Consider the following 22,732-nt stretch of genomic DNA (forward strand, 5'->3'; position numbering starts at 1 on the left):
CTTTAACATCTTGAAATGTATGACTTTGGCTGAGATCTGCACTTTTAGTATTTAAAGATTATGTTCTGAATATTCACATCATAAAGTAACCAGGCCAAGCCAATATTTCCTTTCAGTGAAATTCGTAAAATAACTTCAAGGTTTCAGCGCTTCAAGTGCAGTGCTTACTGTAACAAGAATTTAAGTTGTTTGGTCCCTGACACAAGACTTGAATTCTGAATTAATAGGCCTACATGTAAACAGAAATGCTAGAAGACATAGCTACATCCCCACTTTGTTCTTGGGCATAGTTTTAGTATCCATCATGTTTGAAGTCCAAGTAAGGATATCCTGGGAGGAATATGTTTCTATAAACAAATACATAAGTAGGTTGCCCCTGCTTACTCGTTGCCGTAGGCTACAGTAACCCCAGCGACAGGTCCGGTGTCACAGCCCAAGAACAGGAAAGAAACGTAGCAGGCGGTGGACACCAGGTTGACCATCATGGCCATGCGGACAGCGCCCAGGGCCGACAGGTTCAGCTTCTTCACCAGCAGCCCCCCGAGGAAGATCCCCAGACAGGCACAGGGGATGGCTGTCATACCTGGGGAGGGAGGGACGTGGGTACGTTTCCAACAATTATTTTAATAAAATTTGCCTGAGAGAAGGTTTCTGTTTTCACAAATGTATTTTTTCATTTAGTTTGAAAATAATGTTCTCCATCATCTTTATGACAAGTTATGCCCCGCCTACCTAGCAGCTGATTGGCCGAGGAGGTGGTGAGGTTGAACTGCTGCTCCAGGTATTTTCCCAGGAAGGCAGCAAAGCCAGCGACCACGGCGATCTCCATGCAGGCTGCCAGCGTGATGCAGCTGAACACCGGGTTGGACAGAAGGTGCCGGGTCACCCGCGGGATCACTGGTAGAATTGTGAAGAGAAAATGAAAAAAGGGAGTTATCATTTCTGAGATTATTCATTTACCAAATATTTTTTTAAAGATTCAAAGGTTTATTGGAACAGGAAGTAATTCCTGCCAGTGGCCATCAAATATGGTGGTTGCGGTCTAATTGTCAGTTTAGCTTAGGAACCTTCCTAACGGAGTGAAATGACCCAGAAGTACCTCAGTGGCAGCCATGATAAGTGCCGTTCGAATTCTCCAGATGATAGGAAAGGAGCTTTGAAACTTCCTTTATAACCTCCTTTAGCTTAGGAAACACTGGACCTTCCTTTACGAAAGGAAAGGAGAAAAGGCTGTCCCACAATACCTTGTGGCCGCAACATTTACCGTGACACAACATTCGGCCTTTCACGGTTCAACCGATCGACAACTAGATGCGCTTATACTGACGTTTCAGACAGAGGTCAAGAAATAGTGGATAAGAATAGCCGATAGGAGCTGATTTTTTGACTATTTGACTTCAACCGAAATCCTGCAAGTGGTCATTAAACAGTCATTTTGAATTTTGTATGTATCTTGTTTCATTTAATTGTAGGATTTTATTGCACATTCTTACTTCTTAAGTTTATAAATAAGTATTTTTTTAATTTATCTTTTATTTGAAAATTGATCAACTGCCAAGAAATCCAATTAGCCACCAGAATAAATTAAGTATTTCTGATGGAAAATGTTGCCATCCATCCATCCATCCATCCATCCATCTTCTCCCGCTTATCCGTGGTCGGGTCGCGGGGATAGCAGTTCCAGCAGAGAGCCCCAAACTTCCTTTTCCCTGGCGACATCAACCAGCTCTGACTGGGGGATCCCAAGGCGCTCCCAGGCCAGCGAAGAGATATAATCCCTCCACCTGGTCCTAGGTCTACCCCTTGGTCTCTTCCCAGCTAGACGTGCCTGGAACACCTCCCTAGGGAGGCGCCCAGGTGGCATCCTAACTAGGTGCCCGAACCACCTCAACTAGCTCCTTTCGATGCGAAGCAGGAGCGGCTCAACTCCGAGTCCCTCCCGGATGACTGAACTTCTCACCTTATTCCTAAGTGGGACCAGCCACCCTGCGGAGAAAACCCATCTCGGCCGCTTGTATCCGCAATCTCGTTCTTTCGGTCATGACCCATCCTTCATGACCATAGGTGAGGGTAGGAATGAAAATGGCCCGGTAGACAGAGAGCTTTGCCTTCTGGCTCAGCTCCCTTTTCGTCACAACGGTGCGTTAAAGCGACTGCAGTACCGCTCCCGCTGCTCCGATTCTCCGGCCCATCTCACGCTCCATTGTTCCCTCACTCGAGAACAAGACCCCAAGATACTTGAACTCCTTCACTTGGGGTAAGGACTCATTCCCTACTTGGAGTGGACAGTTGTTGAGAGCTTCATAGTATGAAGTAAATACTTAAAACGAAAGTTAGTTATAATCAAATATAATCAATTATATTCTTGTATAACCCACAATGAAAATGCTTCATATTTTAGGTTTTTCTATATTTACAGCATAAACAAAACAAAGTGGTTTGTTAAGTTGAGTGTAAGGCCTATGATTTATGCCCTGCTCTCTGATAAGAGAGTAGGCAGGTTCTTTCCTCTCCTCTCACTGCAGGGAGGGGGGCTCCAGACTTAAGCAGAAACACATGGAGGCCTCAAAAAGGTGGTTATGTCATAGTCATAGAATATGTCCAGTCATGTTTTGTTTTACACAAACTTGGGAAGGTGTGTCTTATGCCAGAGCCAATAGAATATGTTGGTTGGGTATAGAGGAGGTGTTTGTGGGTTTTCTATCCGGTTTTTTGAGCATAAAAAGACTGGCTTTTTTGGATTTCGTTGGGGGAGAGGGGGGGAAACCCCTAGTATACTCTCTCCCGGTAAACTCTGTCCTTCGGAGCTGGGTTAGACGGCTCTCGGTGGTTTTATGCTGGAAAGTTAATAGAACGATCTGGAATACATGATTTTATGCTGGAAAGTTGCTATAACGATTCGGAATACATGATTTGGGTTTTATGCTGGAAAGTTAATAGAACGATCTGGAATACATGATTTTATGCTGGAAAGTTGCTATAACGATTCTGAATACATGATTTGGGTTTTATGCTGGAAAGTTAATAGAACGATCTGGAATACATGATTTTATGCTGGAAAGTTGCTATAACGATTCGGAATACATGATTTGGGTTTTATGCTGGAAAGTTAATAGAACGATCCGGAATACATGATTTTATGCTGGAAAGTTGCTATAACGATTCGGAATACATGATTTGGGTTTTATGCTGGAAAGTTGCTATAACGATTCGGAATACATGATTTGGGTTTTATGCTGGAAAGTTGCTATAACGATTCGGAATACATGATTTGGGTTTTATGCTGGAAAGTTGCTAGAACGATTCGGAATACATGATTTGGGCTTTTGAATGAATATGAATTAAGGTTTTAGATAAAAAATATATAACCCCATTTTGATATGTTTTGTATGATTATAATGTGTTAAAAGGTAAAGACTCTGTACTGGTTTGGACCTATTATTTTTTCTTCAAATAAACTGATCTCACCTTTTGGATTGGGACAATAAAAGGGAAAATCTGTGCTCTCCTCTCCTGCTTCAAAGGTAAGATTGCACCCTGCCACACACATGTTTAGGTAGGAACACACCCCATTTACTGATACCAAAATCCTTCGGGATCGCTTAAACAGATTAAAAAGAGTTGTCTGAATAGAAACAGCAGTTAATTGAACCTGGTTCTTCGGGGAGTTAATAGAGGTGAGATCTTGCTGACGTTTGGTGGATCTGAGCCAAGCAGTAAACTTACATAGACTCAATAACTTCGGTCGGGTCAATTAGTGAGGTCAGAGTAATTTACCGGAATAAATTAATCGGGGCCTCACCTAGAACTCTAAACACAGTCCATCGGTTTCCCGCTGAGAACCATGGCCTCAGATTTGGAGGTGCTGATCCTCATCCCAGCCACTTCACACTCGGTTGCGAACCGATCCAGTGAGTGCTGAAGGTCGCAGACCGATGAAGCCATCAGAACCACATCATCTGCAAAAAGCAGTGGTGCAATCCTTAGTCCACCGAACTGCAGACCCCCTTCCCCACGACTACGCCTCGAAATCCGATCCATGTATATTACAAACAGGATTGGTGACAAAGCGCAGCCCTGGCGGAGGCCAACCCTCAACAGAAATGGGTCCGACTTACTGCCGAGGACCCGGACACAGCTCTCGCTTTGGGAGTACAGAGATTGGATGGCCCTGAGTAGAAACCCCCTCACCCCATACTCCCGCAGCACCTCCCACAGTAACTCCCTGGGAACTCGGTCATACGCCTTCTCCAAGTCTACAAAACACATGTAGACCGGATAAGCAGTCGCAATTTCTACAGGCTCGCACTACCTGTTAGCATCTGGCATCTGTTAGCATTTAGCTCTCCTGCTTACAAACTTTGAGCCATCTCTGCTTATACAAGTAGTAGTTTTAGTTGTCTGCGATCTGCCGAGGCCTACTCCCACCTGTCGAGTACGGCTGTACTGAGGTGTTTTTCCTCCGGAGAAGTCGCGAAGAGACGGAGTGGCTCCACCTGTTGCTGCATGCGATCTGCGATTTACGGAGGCCTGCTCGTCGCGAAGAGACGGAGCGGCTCCACCTGTTGCTGCCTGCGATCTGCGATCTACGGAGGCCTGCTCCCACCTGTAGAATTCGGCTGTACTGGAGAGGTTTTTACCCCGGAGTCGTCGCGGAGAGACGGAGTGGATCCACGCTTCAGGCTTGGCCTGCTTCCACCGGGCGTGTGCTGCTGTACGGAGGAGGATTTTACCACCGCTGGGGCCTGCTTTCCACCCGTCCTGGTTCTGCTGTTGCAGAGGCCTGCTTTCACCCCGGGGATACCACGGAGGGACCGGAGCGCTTCCACGCTGCTGTTTTCGCCTGTCCTTTGCTGCTGTGCTGATTTTGCTCCAGGAACATCGCGGATACTGTGTGCTGGTCTGGGAAAATGGCCCATATCGGGATTCTGCTGTGCCTGTTAACTGTTTTGGACTATGAGAAGATCTCTAGTCATTCTGAGGAGTCTACTGGATTCAGGTCTATTCTGCCACCCGCAGTGGGCATCCCCTGCAAAGGTTCGGATGTGTTGCTCAAACAATTACCGGTTGCCTTGTCACAGACAATCTGCTCGACAAAATATGTTTGTCTTTTTTGTTTTCCTGCGATGATGGTTCTTCAGGACTGCTTCTTAAGCTCTAATCACACTCTCGCAGACTTTTCCGGTGTTTCTAAATTAGATGACAATGTATTTGTGTCGTTTAAGAGGAAAAGATGCCTGTTTTGTTGTTGTTATTACTGTCAGGAAATGTACAACCTAACCCTGGTCCGCCCAGTAGTAGTAGTCAGATCGCTACTCCTGCTGATTTTAAAGCTAGGTCTGGGTTGGGTTTCATCCACTTGAATGTGCGCAGTCTGTTAGGTAAACTAGATTTTGTCCGTATCTGGGCGAGCTCAACTGACGCTGACGTCATTGTTTTATCAGAAACATGGCTAAACAAATCTATTTTGGCCTCTGACATTGCCTTAAATGGTTTTAATGTGTATCGTACCGACCGGCCTAATAAAGGTGGTGGCGTTGCCATTTATGTTAAGAATAAGTTCAGTGTAACCACATTAGTTTCCAAATCTATCAGTAAGCAATTCAAATTTTTAGCCTTAAATATAGAAGTGGCAAAGGGTCAACAGGTCATGGTGGTGGGCTGTTACAGACCCCCCTCAGCTGGCAAGGACTCCTTGTCTTCGCTAGCAAATCTTTTATCGCAGCGAGACTACAAGGAAATAGTGCTGCTTGGAGATTTTAACTGGGACTGGTTAACTGCAGTGTCAGAGGTTTTTAAAAACCTTTGTATCTCTTTGAATGTTACATTGTGGACAGTACTACTCGCCCTAACATTAAGTCCCCTAATAAATCCTCCCTAATTGATCTCATTTTAACTAATGTTCCCCATAAATATTCATCTGTGGGAGTATTTGCAAATTATCTGAGTGATCACTGTGCTGTAGCCACAATTAGGGACACTAAGGTCCAAAAGGTTAAACCTCGCATTATCATTAAGAGAGACAAAAAACATGTTGTGGAGCAGGGTTTTGTGCATGATCTGTTTGGTTTTGATTCGGGTAAAATCGATCTGTGTGCTGATGTAGAAACCGCATGGTCTTATTTTTATCTTGGTTTTATGGAGATCATTGATAGACATGCACCCCTGCGTACATTTAGAGTGAAGGGACGAGACAATCCTTGGTTTTCTGCTAATCTGTCCAGTCTCCTGCATGAGAGAAACAAGGCCTGGGCAAAGGCTAGGAAATCAGGCTCAGAGGTAGAATGGCTGCGTTTTAGGCAGCTAAGAAATAGCTTCACTTCTCATATCAAAAGTGCTAAATCAAAGTACTATCTGTCAGTAACCACAAAGAATCTGAATAATCCTGGACAATTTTGGAAAGCCATTAAATCGTTATCCACCGCCGATATCCGTAATGAGCTACCTCCGTGCATTACCACAGCATCTGGCACTATATCGGACAGGGCTACTATGCTAAATTGCTTTAATGAGCATTTTGTGTCCTGTGGTTCTCTATTTGATTCTGTCACTAACTCTGCTTCTGTGAACACTACAGTATGTGACTCTGAAAAATGTGTGTTGGAAAACCCTTTTAGTTTTACCCCTTTTACTGTTGATGTTGTTCGTGAAGCTTTAACCAAGATAGATCCTAAGAAACCGGCTGGCCCGGACAACGTAGAATTGTGGTTAAATTACAGGCTGTTTTTAACATTATTCAGACTCAGCTCTCTGAACTAAAGCTTCTTTTAAATGTTGAGAAAACCAAGGTAATGCTCTTTTCTAAAGCTAAAAAGACACCAGAGCCTGTTTTAGATATTGTAACTACGCAAGGAATACAACTTGAAGTGGTTACCTGTTACACATACCTTGGTATCTGGCTTGATGATTGTCTCACTTTTAAACTTCATGTCAATAACATGCTTAAAAAGCTGAGGGTTAGGCTAGGTTTCTTCTACAGGAACAAGTCCTGTTTCTCGCTTGAGGCCAGGAAAAGGCTAGTCACTGTGACCTTTTTACCTGTGCTGGACTATGGTGATTTGATGTATAATATGAATGCACCTGCCTATTGCCTGGTCAAGTTAGATGATGCGTATTACAGTGCACTAAGATTTGTGACAAACTGTAAAGCATTAACCCATCACTGTACCCTGTATGCAAGGGCTGGTTTGCTTTCACTAACTGTACGGAGGCTCAGTCACTGGTACATTTTTATATACAAAGCCATGTTAGGGAAACTTCCATCTTATATCTGCTCCCTGATCTCACGGAAAATTGTAAGTGGCTACTGCCTGAGATCGAATGCTGTGGTTTTATTAAATGTGCCAACTGCTAGGACTGTCTTAGGGAAGACAGCTTTTAGATGCGCAGCTCCTCTGTCTTGGAATAGTCTGCAAATTAAATGGAAACTGAACAATCTGGTGCCACTAAATGTTTTTAAAGCTCGGTTGGATGCTACTCAATCGGAAGCTATTGGTACCTGTTTATGTGGATAATTATGTAAATGATGCTGTATGATGTCCTTTTGTTGTTCTGTTTATGTTTTTATGTTTCATGTGGAACTACTTGAGCAGGTCTCCCTTGAAAAAGAGATCAATGATCTCAATGGGATTTATCTGTATAAATAAAGGTTTGAAATGAAATGAAATGAAAGCGTACTCCCAGGCCCCCTCCAGGATCCTTGCGAGAGTAAAAAGCTGATCCGTCGTTCCACGACCAGGACGGAATCCGCATTGTTCCTCCTCAATCTGAGGTTCGACAATCGGCCTGACCCTCCTTTCGAGTACCTTAGAGTAAACTTTCCCGGGGAGGCTGAGCAGTGTGATGCCTCTGTAATTGGCACACACCCTCTGATCCCCCTTTTTAAAAAGGGGAACCACCACCCCGGTCTGCCACTGCAATTTTGCAATTTACACAATTGCTACACAAATGAGTTGGCAATGAAAAGTCCCCGAATTCTTCAAAAGTGCAACATAAAATATAATTGAGACATAAAAAGAAAAATAGTAAATTCAGGAACGGGTACACTGTAAGAAAAAGTTTTGAGAGAGTACTTGTCCATGGACAAGTGAGTTTGGCAATTTACTTGTCCGAATACATTTTTCACTTGTCCAGAATGATATCTTTTGGATTTTAACGATTCCGGTTATGCTTTTCGATTCTCGATTCCGGTTCTTTGAGAGGGTAAAAATAAGTCCCATCCCAATTTCACTGGGAGAAAAATCTGTATTCCTATTTACAAATCACTTCATACTGTTTAGCTTTGTTTTACGGTTATTGAATACAATTATATAAAAATAATCTCTGCATTGTTTAGTTGGTTCTAAGTGGTGCAGTTTGAGAATGTACAATTGGCCCAGTCTCCTCTGATGTTACACTGCAACCTGCCTGTGAGACAGAGTCCAACCACACAGTCTGTCCATCACATGTCCTGCAACACATCTGCTACAGCTGCCCAGCTGTTCACTGTTTGTAAAAGTAAATAAATAGTATTTTCATTTAAATAATGTACTTTCTATACCCTGCTTCATAAACAGAAAGGGAGGCTGCTTCACTTCATAAAGGAAATGGTGGTCAATATTAACAACATAGGAGCTAAAACGCTTAATAACCTTCATTACGTGTTAGAGAAAGAACATAAGAAAGTCTGACAAAGATGAGGCTGTTAAATGGGCAGTGGATCGCTGTGTGTAGAAAGAGAGAGAGAGAGAGAGAGAGAGAGAGAGAGAGAGAGAGAGAGAGAGAGTGGTTTTTTTCCGCACACTGGGGTAATATTTAAAATATAATAACATGACACAGGATGTAAAATTAAAATTAAATCTGTACAGTGAAATTAAATACTGCTCATTGTAATGATATATAAATATATGGACTGTAAACAGATGTTATATCCTTCCCAGTCTCTCCCCCTCACGTCTCAGATGCTCACACACTGTGAGGCCACTGTTAATGTCGAAGCCGTGGATGGCCCCGACGGGTTTGGAGCCCTGGTACTCGCTGAGGGAGGGAGGCAGCATGGCCTGCTCACTCTCCCCACCGCTGTCCATGTCCGGCTCGCCCAGCGACTGGGGGAAGCCGAACATGAAGAGGGCCGACAGGAAGAGTAAGGCACTGCAGAGCAGGAAGCCGCCCCACCACGCCCCGATCCAGCGAGGGTCGTCCGGGGTGATATCCAGCTTACCTGCAGGAGAGGGAGGGACATTTACACCATGGAGGGATGTTGAGTTATGTCAGGTAGAGGTGTCAATCGATTAAAAAAACGAATTTTCAATAATCACAATGACATTAAAATATTTGATAAGTCATACATTTAAAATGTATTTTGGGAGGGATAAAACAAATACATGTGTGGTGTTGTAATAAAGAAATGCATGAAAAACTGGCTTATATTCGATTTTTTGACTTCATTATAACATGATTTCAAAATGTTTCGCTTTAAATCCAACCATTTTCCGACACTGAGCTACCTCTTTGACAAAGCCACAGTTACAGAGAGCCGCTGTGATCACCCTCTCTATAGTGTGTGCTACAAGTATGGATGTATTGTGGCTGCCTCTATCATATTCTGAGCACTATCAGTGGCAACGGCTGCTTTATTATGGGTAGCTCAGTGTGAAGAGACGTGGCTTCATAACAGAAGGGTTGCTGGTTCAAGTTCCAATCAGACCGGACCATTTGTGCTGTACTGTGTGTGTAAAACAAACAGACTGGAAAACTGGATTTCCCCTTCGGGATCAATAAGGGTTCATCTCTCTGTGCTGTAATTGCTTGATGAAGCTGGGATCAGACTTGGTAACGTGATTATTTTGCGTTCATTTTAAGGTGTAAATGAATTGCCAGCGCCATCATTTTGACAACAACATTGACATCAACATTGACAGCCCTAGTCATACAATTTTAAGAAATTGCATTACAATACTGTGGTGTTCTTAATTTCCTCCTTAGGATCTTAAGAAATATAAGTATTGTAAGTGAAATTAACAAATGAAAATATTTATTTGAAGAAATACATAAAGTGGCCACTTACTGGTATCGATGAAGACAGCATCGACATAGACTTTGGTACAGACAGAACCTAAGATGAAGCCACAGGCCGGGCCGAACACTAATGTGGAAAATAAAATACCTGCAAGACAGAGAGACAGAGGAAGAGAAAATAAAAAATTCAGTCAGTTAAAATAGAATGGAACAGCTGTATTGTGTATTTAAGTACTTGAATTTAATCTAATCAAATAAAAAAAAAAAGATTTGATTTGATTTAAGTACTTTAAGTACTTGAATTTAGCCTAGTTGTAGAGTTAAAAATAAACTTCTAAAATAAAAGTATATCCACTGTTATGACCCAGTTAATTCAATTTATTATAGTCACTGCTTTTAAAATAGTGACAAACCAAAGTATGTTTATACTGTATATACAACATATGTACACAACTGTATATGTTTATACCTCAGTTGTATTGGTTTATTGTTAATCATGATTTGTAGGCATCAGATCTTTCAATGTAGGCACACGTGCACTTTTAATGCTGATCTCCAAAAATGTTAGGGTTAGGGTGTAAGGTATGTTTTTCCCCAATCCATCACACTCTCGGTAACCATAAATAAGCTAAATAAATAATAAATTAGGTGCTTTTCCCTCTTTCAGCAGAGGGCAGCATTGTATCAGACTTGAAAATAGACCAATACTTTAACATGTTATTACAGTTTTTCTCGATTGATAACACACTAAAATTATACATAAAGCACAATTATTTTAACTGACACTCAAAGAGCAAAACATCGGCTCAAATCTCCAAAATTCTAAACACGTTTTCAGATTTTCACACAATTTTCAAATCAACATGGCACTTTTTGCAAACCAATGCACACGTTTCTCCACGTAAGACACAGGAGTCTGACATAAAGTCACGTGTTAGCAGGTTTAAAACACTGATATTCAAAATGCCTCACACATGGACCAATGATCAAGAAACACGTTCCACCTGACCAAACACCTGATAGCATAATGGTTGGCTCAGCAATCAGGATGTTAGCACTATAAAAGACCACAGGTGAGTACTTTCTTACAGCAAAAATGGAAGTCAACATGGAAGCAAGAGCAAGAGCAAGAGCAAGAGGAAGAGGAAGGGCTGGGCTGAGAGTGAGAGGAGGAGGAAGAGGTGGGGTGAGAGTGAGAGGAGAAAGAATGAGAGGTAGAGGTAGAGCTGGAGGGAGAGGACGTGGAGAAAGAAGAATACTCTCATGATATATCAGTGCTTATATCTGTTGTGTGAAACGTATTTACTTCATTACTGTAATTGAATTGTTGGCATGTTGCATACTATAACTGTACAAAAATCCTGCACAATGTACTGTGGTAAACTTACTTTTATACAACACAAACACTGACCGACCACTATGTCTTTGTTGTTTATCTGAAGGACTGAGAAACAAAGAGGTGGAAGGCTAAGGATTTTCAATGAGGCACAGGAAGCAGCAGTTACAACTGGGTTTTGGCAAACAATGCATCGCACTTAGAGAGATCTGAAGCATAGTAACTATGTGCTGAGATTGCATGTTGCACAATGTTATCTTTGAATAAAATGTGATTTTTTTTCAACAACTCATTTGTATTTCTTCACTTACTGTATTTCTGTAAACTCAAGCAATCTTTCTCTGCAGAAACCTCTATGTACAGAGCAATAGCCCATAACATATGAAAGTGCTTTAGAGTATGCCTCAGTAGTGTGTAGTTGGGTGGTCAAACCATCTAGTATTATGAATGAAGTGTGTTATATTTGGTGCTAAAGTTTGCATTTGGAAAGTTGTTTGTGTCGTTTTTTAGGGCAGTTCTTCATTTAGCAGGAGAAATTAGGTGTTTTGCACTTTGGGTGTGTGGTTTGTGAATTGTGTTAGTGTTCTGAGAAACTGAGCCATTAAAAAAAAATGTGTGTTAGCAATCGAGAAAAACTGTAAAAATGTGGTAGCAGAGCTGCTGCTGTTGAATCCACTGACGGAGACTGACATTCTATTCAAGGAAAGATGTCATGACAAGGGGCTTACATTTCATGCGATGTCTCCCACGACAGATTTATTCTGTGTCACTGTAATATGCGGCTCGATAGGTTGCGCAGCGTAATTGATCTAAGACTAGATTATCCAGCAGCAGGATCATAAATAAGAGAGCAGGAAATGGGTTCTTAGTGTAAGAGCAGTGGGGAACCAGAGAGCTTTCCAGTAAGCAGCAGCAGACTGTGCAGAAAGGTAGGTGTTTTTACCCACTTAATGGTCTGACCAATGGTTGAACAGCATTCCGTGCACATGACTTGTGTTTAAAGTTTATAGTCCGTTCCTAAAAATGAAACAATGTAACAAACTGTGGTCTGGTGCGCACCATAAAACGGACTATTAGGTGTGAACACACCCTTAGTGTTTTTTGCGTGCAGAGATAAGAAATATTACAACCTGTGACCAGTGTGGGTATACCCAAGACATGCAAGTATCCCCCCTTTCAGGCCCGGTTCCAGAACAAAATGACTCAGAGTGCATCTGAGAATAGAGAGGGTGCAGTGGTAAAGTGCTATTTTTATAAGTGGGGAGTGGACCGACAGTAAACCCTCTAGGGGGGTCCTCACCTCCTCTAGGAGGGTCCTCACCCTCTATGGGGGTCCGGGGGCATGCTCTCCGGGAAGATCTTTTTTTTTAAATATTGAAGTTAAAAGCATCAATCTGGTGAACTTTGAGGGCAAATGAAGAGATCTATGGATCTATGTGCTATGAGCATGGCGCCAGTTGTTGAAGGCCAGTGTGTTTGAAGGCATCTGACTTACTTGAACCAAAATGTCTACATGCATAGCAGAAGATGGCATCTTTTTCACATGAATATTCCAGCCAATCTCTGTTTTGAAACCATGAGCTGCAAAATGAGTAGCCTTCAGGCGAGTTGGGTACTTTTTAAATATACCTGGGCAGGCTCTGTTTTGCCAAGGTCCTCTGGCACTTGCAGGCCGCTGAGGGTTTGGAGGTGTTTGGGACAACGAAGACGGCTGCGGCTGCTCCGCCTCCGCGGGCGAGGCAGGCAAAGCCGGCGAGTCGGGCGTTAGTGTCCATGACAGTGGCCGCGGGTAACGTAATGTCCCCATGATCTGAACTGTTATTACCTGCAGTAGATGCAGTGTTACTGCTGGCGATTAGGGCTGGTTGTTTTAACAATTTTCTGATGTCCATTACTGACTGTTGTGTAAGCACCTTGCAGATGACGAACGCGCAGCGGCACAGGTCACGCACACCTGACATAATAATAACGTTACTTACCGTTTAAATTGACCAAATAAATGCAACAGACAATGTTATTTAACCACAATTACAATTTATTTTATTTCAACTAAATTCTTCTTCTTATTACTACCATTATTATTATTATATATGTCATGTTTTTCACTTTAAATTTTTCAAATGAGGGTGCATAACGACTCAACTGAGGGTGCAATGCACCCTTATGCCCTTATGCCCCCCGTAGGACCGGGCCTGTACCTTTTGACAGATTTGGGGTCTTACAGAGGCGCAGTCACCCACATAAAAATAATAAACAACTCAAATCATTACAGTAAAAGCCTCAACCATTATCACAAAACATGTACAGTATGTTTGTGCACTTATTGTAAGTCACTTTGGATCAAAGCTATAGGAAATGTTATGTAATGTAAGTTATTCATATCCATAAAGGTGGATTTGACAGAAAATGTCACAATATTGTCAATTAATACACTCATAGTGTGACTGTGGCTGCGAGGGTGTGCGGTTGTCTTTCAACTTCTTCCTTGGGCAAGGTACTTAACCCTGAGTTGCTCCCAACGGTGAATGAATGTGTGTAAATACTAGTTTCCAAGGGCAATGCTCAGTATGAATGAGGAGAGAAAGGGTGAATGACCTGTAGTATGTAAAGCGCTTTGAGCGCCTTTGTAAAGACCTGATAAAGCACTTTATAAGTACAGTCCATTTACCATTGAGTGTCACACATATGTCAGTCACACGATAAGCCTGAGAAACCTCTTACTATCAGGTAGCAGTCAATGTCATTGGTTTTGCAGATATTTGATCATAAAGCAAAGTTTAGGACAGATAAAGACAACCGATAGAATGTATTTATTAATGGGTCTATATACCTTATAAGGTTTTTACAATTTATCCTTTTGAGACCATTAGTGTCAGCATAGAAATCATCCTAGAATAGAAACTGAAACGAATAATAAATTAAACAATAAAAATATACTTTAAATACGATTCTAAACACAACCTAGCTTTACTGTGTCCCTACATGAGGATAGAGCCTGGAGTGGCCTTGACAGTGAAACAGCTGATGATGGAGAATTAGTGCTTAGCTTTGTGTTGCTGTGAGAAAATACAGAGAGCTCCTGATGGTGTAGCAACAGCTGCTGGACACTATCAGGAGAAGCTTTCAGGACGGATGCCAGTCTGTGGTCTTGAAAGTAAGGCCGTTTCCTTAGAGACACCACTGAGTGCTGAAGGCACTGAAAGAATGTGGTACAGTATTGGAGTCATGCAGTAAAACTTTATTAGTATCCTATTGTTCTCTTCCAATAGTGGAGTTTCTAGGCTTTGAAAGCCAGTGTGTTCATTTTGGCACAGCACCTGCTCAATATCTTACACATTCCTTCACAAAAGTGTTCCCCTTTAAAAAACAGATACATATCAATGTATTTGTTTTTATATTTTCTGTATTCATTTTCTTTTTTATTAGTCTCTTTTGCTAAATCTAAGTCACCAAAATGCCAAGTTATATTTCTTGTTAATGCAATATATTAAACAGTCTTACTAATGAAAACAATTGAATAGTGTTTAAATTATGTACAATTACAATAAATTGTGTTGTTCGTTTTTCTTTATAATGAATTTCAAAAAGACTGGTGGAACAGAGTTTTAGAAATGTATTTGATAGATTGTGACCTTCAGTAGCTGTTTTGGACATTTAGAATGAATAAGGGAATCTATTGACACGGCAGTGGTAAGAGTGTGTATAAGGTTCCATCTCTTTCTTCGAATGGTCTGCTTAAATAATTTTAGCACCCCTATAAAAATGTTAGCACTATATCTAAAAGTCAAGGTATGACAGACAATTGGGCAGATGGAATAAACGTTACTATGTATTAAGAAAAAGAGTGCAAACAACGGCAACCACTTAAGGCCCTGTCACACTGTCCCGAAATTGACACCCGATGGACACACGATAAAGGAAATGTTCAAATTCGGCTCTGATCGTAGCAACATCGGGGTATTCGTGAGGGCATCTTAAGCCATCGTATGACCGCCGGTGGAGTTTCTCAGGCTCCGGCAGCAACTTCATGAGCGGCAACTTCGTAAGGCACTCGTGAGGGCATCTTGTCAAATCGTGTCATCTTCGTGTTATCATCGGTGCATTCACCCTCACTCTGATCGGGGCGCTCGATCGATGCACCGATGATAACAAGATGCCCTCACGAAGGCCTTACGAAGGGCAAAATTGACACACGAATTCAACACGAAAATGAACCTTCGCAAGGTCCTTCGGCAATTTTTTGGCATGCCAAAGATTTTGCCACCGCTCACGAAGTTACTGCCGGAGCCTGAGAGACTCCACCGGCGGTCATACGATGGCTTAAGATGCCCTCACGAATGGCCCGATGTTGCTACGATCACAGCCGAATTTGAACATTTCCTTTATCGTGTGTCCATCGGGTTGTTTTATTGCACAACAAAATCATGTAAACATATTATGTAAATAACCCAATTTGTGTTACTGTGAAACTAAAAAGGATATATATATTATTTTGAAGGAGAGTTGACAGGAAGTTGTTGTTGCTATGGAAACAACATTACGGAGAAAACGTAATATTTTCTACATATAAAGACGGAGAAAGTAAAGAACAAAGTCTGAAAATATCAGTACAGTATCATAGTACTGTAACATAATTGTTTTTGGTACTTTCATTGCAGTTGTATGTCTTAAATGTAATGTAAATGTTGCCTTCGTGGTGTGGTTCGGGGCCATCTTCGTGCGAAATTCACAATTCCATATTCGTGTGTCCATCGGGTGTCAACTTCGGGACAGTGTGACAGGGCCTTTAGGAATTACAATGTGCGCACATTGGTAAATACATTTCTTATGAAAAAATCAATGCCTTTGAGGTTCATTTTCAAAGGATTGGTTTAACCTTGGTTGGTTCATTAGAGGCAGAATGTAAATCCTTCTGGATTCATTGACTTTGCTATAATTGCAGTTCTGCATCAGTGTGTAGCTGTGGTGGATGAGAGCTGTCGACGCAGGAGAAGAGAAGGCTAAACATTTATGTAAGACTACCCTTTCTAAAACAATATGAAGTACAGGATGCATTTAGAGAAAGAAAACCCTGCTAAAGAGGCCCTATTATGCTTTTTGGGGGCTTCCCTCTTCTGTAGTATGTTCAATTGTTTTGTGTGTATGTAAATGGTCTGCAAAGGCTACATTTTGATGCCAAAAGGCCTCCATTGGACTCCTTTGTTTACTTCAGTAACATAGTGACATCCCTATGTAACACTCACGCTTCTATTGGCTAGCGACACAGTATACGTGATAGACTAAGGGGTGGGACATCTCTAAGCAGTTGGTCAATCACAACAGAGCCGGCCTGCTAACCAATCAGAGCAGACTGGGCTCTGGTTTCAGACAGAGGGGGAAAAGAGGTGCTGCAGCACAGGCAGTATGAGAAAGATAAAGAGCTTTTTGAACATTAAAGCATGGAGACATGTCACAGGAGAAGCACTACATACAAATATGAACCTGGAAATGAGCATTATACAGTCTCATCAGTTGTCTGTGAACTTCTGCTATATTAAGTTTGTCTTTATGATGTTTTAAAGCAAACAGCTCACAGCATTAAAGTCCCCAGTGATGCCCTGTATGAAGAATGGCCTTTCTTTATATATCCTCATGTGGCAGGGCTGTTAGAAAAACAAGGAAACATCCAATTTGGGAACTATCTGCAAAACAAAGCCTTCCCCTTTTCTATCTGTTTCCTTCTAACGTATGAACCCACAAGTACATAAGGTCTTTCAACGCACAAATACACAGTGTCTTTCCTCCATAAAAACAAAGCTGTGTCCCTACAATGACAGAGCAGAGAAGCAAAGATGTTTTTCCCCAAAATATGTCTTTTAAAAAAGTCCTCTATCATATTCTCATTATTTTGGGAGTAAATATGTAACTAGTGATTACAAGTAGCCAATAAAACTAAAGGAAAGCATATTTAAAAAGGTAATTTCAAAAGGTTTAAAAGGGCAGCGGAGTGTTGGTTGACATAGGGGAATTCAATCTGACACCCATCTCAGACATACGCTGTGTTCTTCGCTCTTCCATGGATTTTCGATGTTGCTATGCAAAAAACAAATAACAGTCTGCTGTATCCTCCTTGTGACACTATTTTATACCTGCTGTGTCTGGAGGCTGCCGTAACGAGCACAGGGACCGAATAAAGGTCAAAGAATGGTATATCAACAAACTAAAGCAAGATTAGATGAAATGTATTCCCCTGTGCCAGTGTAACTCTGCGTCACATGATGACTGGACATTACTGTAAGTGAAAATGGACAATTCCTAGGATCATTTATGTAAGTACAGACACAGGGAAAGTTTAAGAGCTTCCGACGTGTATCCATGTTAAACTCTGGCAGCCCGCCGCCTGACACAGTCATTTGGAAATGGCAGGTAGAGAAACTCCACTTAAGCTGAGAGCGTGCACAGGATCTGACAGCTCCCCCTACGCTGAGTTTGTATAGCTAAGTGATTATAATAATACACACTGAACAAAAATATAAATGCAACACTTTTGTTTTTCCTCCCATTTTTCATGAGATGAACTCAAAGATCTAAAACATTTTCTATTACACAAAATAACCATTTCTCTCAAATATTGTTCACAAATCTGAAAAAATCTGTGATAGTGAGCACTTCTCCTTTGCCGAGATAATCCATCCCACCTCACAGGTGTGGCATATCAAGATGCTGATTAGACAGGATGATTATTGCACAGGTGTGCCTTAGGCTGGCCACAATAAAAGGCCACTCTGAAATGTTCAGTTTTATCACACAGCACAATGCCACAGATGTCGCAAGTTTTGAGGGAGCGTGCAATTGGCATGCTGACAGCAGGAATGTCCACCAGAGCTGTTGCCCGTGAAATGAATGTTCATTTCTCTACCATAAGCCGTCTCCAAAGGCGTTTCAGAGAATTTGGCAGTACATCCAACCGGCCTCACAACCGCAACATAAATGAGGCCACTCCACCCAGCCATATCAACACTCATATTGCTCGAGGCACGGGCCGAGGAGGTGGAGTTGCAGCAATCTTTGACTCAAGTTTACTTATCAATACTAAACCAAAATTAAATTATACCTCCTTTGAAAGCCTCGTTTTTAGTCTTACGCATCCGACCTGGAAAAACTTTGCAGCCAATCTTATTTGTTACAGTGTATCGTGCACCAGGTCCTTATTCAGAATTCTTATCAGAATTCTCTGAGTTTTTATCAACTTTGGTACTTAAAACAGATAAATTAATTATCGTAGGTGACTTTAATATTCATGTTGACGATGATAAAAATAGCCTTACTGTTGCATTTAACTCTATATTAGATTCTGTTGGTTTCTGTCAGAGTGTAAATAAACCAACCCACTGCTATAATCACACTCTCGACCTTGTTCTGACTTATGGTATTTAAATTGAGCAACTATTAGTCGAACCGCATAGTCCTGCTTTATCCGACCATTTCTTAGTAACTTTTGAAGTACTATTACGAGACTACAAAGCATTAGTCAAAAGCTCTTGCAGCAGAAACCTATCTGTTGTTAAATTACAGGCTGTTTTTAACATATTCAGACTCAGCTCTCTGAACTAAAGCTTCTTTTAAATGTTGAGAAAACCAGGTAATTGCTCTTTTCTAAAGCTAAAAACACCAGAGCCTGTTTTAGATATTGTAACTACGCAAGGAATACAACTTGAAGTGGTTACCTGTTACACATACCTTGGTATCTGGCTTGATGATTGTCTCACTTTTAAACTTCATGTCAATACCATGCTTAAAAAGCTGAGGGTTAGGCTAGGTTTCTTCTACAGGAACAAGTCCTGTTTCTCGCTTGAGGCCAGGAAAAGGCTAGTCACTGTGACCTTTTTACCTGTGCTGGACTATGGTGATTTGATGTATAATATGAATGCACCTGCCTATTGCCTGGTCAAGTTAGATGATGCGTATTACAGTGCACTAAGATTTGTGACAAACTGTAAAGCATTAACCCATCACTGTACCCTGTATGCAAGGGCTGGTTTGCTTTCACTAACTGTACGGAGGCTCAGTCACTGGTACATTTTTATATACAAAGCCATGTTAGGGAAACTTCCATCTTATATCTGCTCCCTGATCTCACGGAAAATTGTAAGTGGCTACTGCCTGAGATCGAATGCTGTGGTTTTTAAATGTGCCAACTGCTAGGACTGTCTTAGGGAAGACAGCTTTTAGATGCGCAGCTCCTCTGTCTTGGAATAGTCTGCAAATTAAATGGAAACTGAACAATCTGGTGCCACTAAATGTTTTAAAGCTCGGTTGGATGCTACTCAATCGGAAGCTATTGGTACCTGTTTATGTGGATAATTATGTAAATGATGCTGTATGATGTCCTTTTGTTGTTTGTTTATGTTTTTATGTTTCATGTGGAACTACTTGAGCAGGTCCCTCTTGAAAAAGATCAATGATCTCAATGGGATTTATCTGTATAAATAAAGGTTTGAAATGAAATGAAATGAAAGCGTACTCCCAGGCCCCCTCCAGGATCCTTGCGAGAGTAAAAAGCTGATCCGTCGTTCCACGACCAGGACGGAATCCGCATTGTTCCTCCTCAATCTGAGGTTCGACAATCGGCCTGACCCTCCTTTCGAGTACCTTAGAGTAAACTTTCCCGGGGAGGCTGAGCAGTGTGATGCCTCTGTAATTGGCACACACCCTCTGATCCCCCTTTTTAAAAAGGGGAACCACCACCCGGTCTGCCACTGCAATTTTGCAATTTACACAATTGCTACACAAATGAGTTGGCAATGAAAAGTCCCCGAATTCTTCAAAAGTGCAACATAAAATATAATTGAGACATAAAAAGAAAAATAGTAAATTCAGGAACGGGTACACTGTAAGAAAAAGTTTTGAGAGAGTACTTGTCCATGGACAAGTGAGTTTGGCAATTTACTTGTCCGAATACATTTTTCACTTGTCCAGAATGATATCTTTTGGATTTTAACGATTCCGGTTATGCTTTTCGATTCTCGATTCCGGTTCTTTGAGAGGGTAAAAATAAGTCCCATGCCAATTTCACTGGGAGAAAAATCTGTATTCCTATTTACAAATCACTTCATACTGTTTAGCTTTGTTTTACGGTTATTGAATACAATTATATAAATCTCTGCATTGTTTAGTTGGTTCTAAGTGGTGCAGTTTGAGAATGTACAATTGGCCCAGTCTCCTCTGATGTTACACTGCAACCTGCCTGTGAGACAGAGTCCAACCAACAGTCTGTCCATCACATGTCCTGCAACACATCTGCTACAGCTGCCCAGCTGTTCACTGTTTGTAAAAGTAAATAAATAGTATTTTCATTTAAATAATGTACTTTCTATACCCTGCTTCATAAACAGAAAGGGAGGCTGCTTCACTTCATAAAGGAAATGGTGGTCAATATTAACAACATAGGAGCTAAAACGCTTAATAACCTTCATTACGTGTTAGAGAAAGAACATAAGAAAGTCTGACAAAGATGAGGCTGTTAAATGGGCAGTGGATCGCTGTGTGTAGAAAGAGAGAGAGAGAGAGAGAGAGAGAGAGAGAGAGAGAGTGGTTTTTTTCCGCACACTGGGGTAATATTTAAAATATAATAACATGACACAGGATGTAAAATTAAAATTAAATCTGTACAGTGAAATTAAATACTGCTCATTGTAATGATATATAAATATATGGACTGTAAACAGATGTTATATCCTTCCCAGTCTCTCCCCCTCACGTCTCAGATGCTCACACTGTGAGGCCACTGTTAAGTCGAAGCCGTGGATGGCCCCGACGGTTTGGAGCCCTGGTACTCGCTGAGGGAGGGAGGCAGCATGGCCTGCTCACTCTCCCCACCGCTGTCCATGTCCGGCTCGCCCAGCGACTGGGGGGAAGCCGAACATGAAGAGGGCCGACAAAGAGTAAGGCACTGCAGAGCAGGAAGCCGCCCCACCACGCCCCGATCCAGCGAGGGTCGTCCGGGGTGATATCCAGCTTACCTGCAGGAGAGGGAGGACATTTACACCATGGAGGGATGTTGAGTTATGTCAGGTAGAGGTGTCAATCGATTAAAAAAACGAATTTTCAATAATCACAATGACATTAAAATATTTGATAAGTCATACATTTAAAATGTATTTTGGAGGGATAAAACAAATACATGTGTGGTGTTGTAATAAAGAAATGCATGAAAAACTGGCTTATATTCGATTTTTTGACTTCATTATAACATGATTTCAAAATGTTTCGCTTTAAATCCAACCATTTTCCGACACTGAGCTACCTCTTTGACAAAGCCACAGTTACAGAGAGCCGCTGTGATCACCCTCTCTATAGTGTGTGCTACAAGTATGGATGTATTGTGGCTGCCTCTATCATATTCTGAGCACTATCAGTGGCAACGGCTGCTTTTATGGGTAGCTCAGTGTGAAGAGACGTGGCTTCATAACAGAAGGGTTGCTGGTTCAAGTTCCATCAGACCGGACCATTTGTGCTGTACTGTGTGTGTAAAACAAACAGACTGAGGAAAACTGGATTTCCCCTCGGGATCAATAAGGGTTCATCTCTCTGTGCTGTAATTGCTTGATGAAGCTGGGATCAGACTCTGGTAACGTGATTATTTTGCGTTCATTTTAAGGTGTAAATGAATTGCCAGCGCCATCATTTTGACAACAACATTGACATCAACATTGACAGCCCTAGTCATACAATTTTAAGAAATTGCATTACAATACTGTGGTGTTCTTAATTTCCTCCTTAGGATCTTAAGAAATATAAGTATTGTAAGTGAAATTAACAAATGAAAATATTTATGTGAAGAAAATACATAAGTGGCCACTTACTGGTATCTGATGGAAGACAGCATCGACATAGGACTTTGGTACAGACAGAACCTAAGATGAAGCCACAGGCCGGGCCGAACACTAATGTGGAAATAAAATACCTGCAAGACAGAGAGACAGAGGAAGAGAAAATAAAAAATTCAGTCAGTTAAAATAGAATGGAACAGCTGTTATTGTGTATTTAAGTACTTGAATTTAATCTAATCAAATAAAAAAAAAAAGATTTGATTTGATTTAAGTACTTTAAGTACTTGAATTTAGCCTAGTTGTAGAGTTAAAAATAAACTTCTAAAATAAAAGTATATCCACTGTTATGACCCAGTTAATTTCAATTTATTATAGTCACTGCTTTTAAAATAGTGGACAAACCAAAGTATGTTTATACTGTATATACAACATATGTACACAACTGTATATGTTTATACCTCAGTTGTATTGGTTTATTGTTAATCATGATTTGTAGGCATCAGATCTTTCAATGTAGGCAACACGTGCACTTTTAATGCTGATCTCCAAAAATGTTAGGTTAGGGTGTAAGGTATGTTTTTCCCCATCC

The 22,732-nt window shown here is 41.3% G+C and overlaps 1 protein-coding gene and 1 long non-coding RNA gene across 3 annotated transcripts in view; one reads left to right on the forward strand and one right to left on the reverse strand.

Moving 5' to 3' along the window:
• Positions 1-22,732, forward strand: part of LOC139433042 (uncharacterized) — a 196,498-nt gene that overhangs the window by 78,105 nt on the left and 95,661 nt on the right. The window lies entirely within an intron of this gene.
• The window catches only part of LOC117462895 (solute carrier organic anion transporter family member 3A1-like), a 129,991-nt gene that overhangs the window by 28,581 nt on the left and 78,678 nt on the right, over positions 1-22,732 (reverse strand). For both annotated transcript variants that reach the window (XM_071206203.1, XM_034105264.1), the window contains exons 3-6: positions 10,046-10,144; positions 8,933-9,199; positions 733-897; positions 385-583 (exon numbers count right to left, since the gene is read on the reverse strand). In XM_071206203.1, coding sequence (XP_071062304.1) covers positions 385-583; positions 733-897; positions 8,933-9,199; positions 10,046-10,144 — 730 coding nt within the window. The remainder of the gene's footprint in view (positions 1-384; positions 584-732; positions 898-8,932; positions 9,200-10,045; positions 10,145-22,732) is intronic.

This window comes from Pseudochaenichthys georgianus, chromosome 3 (genome assembly GCF_902827115.2).
Source record: "Pseudochaenichthys georgianus chromosome 3, fPseGeo1.2, whole genome shotgun sequence".
In the NCBI taxonomy this organism is placed as follows: Eukaryota; Metazoa; Chordata; class Actinopteri; order Perciformes; family Channichthyidae; genus Pseudochaenichthys; species Pseudochaenichthys georgianus.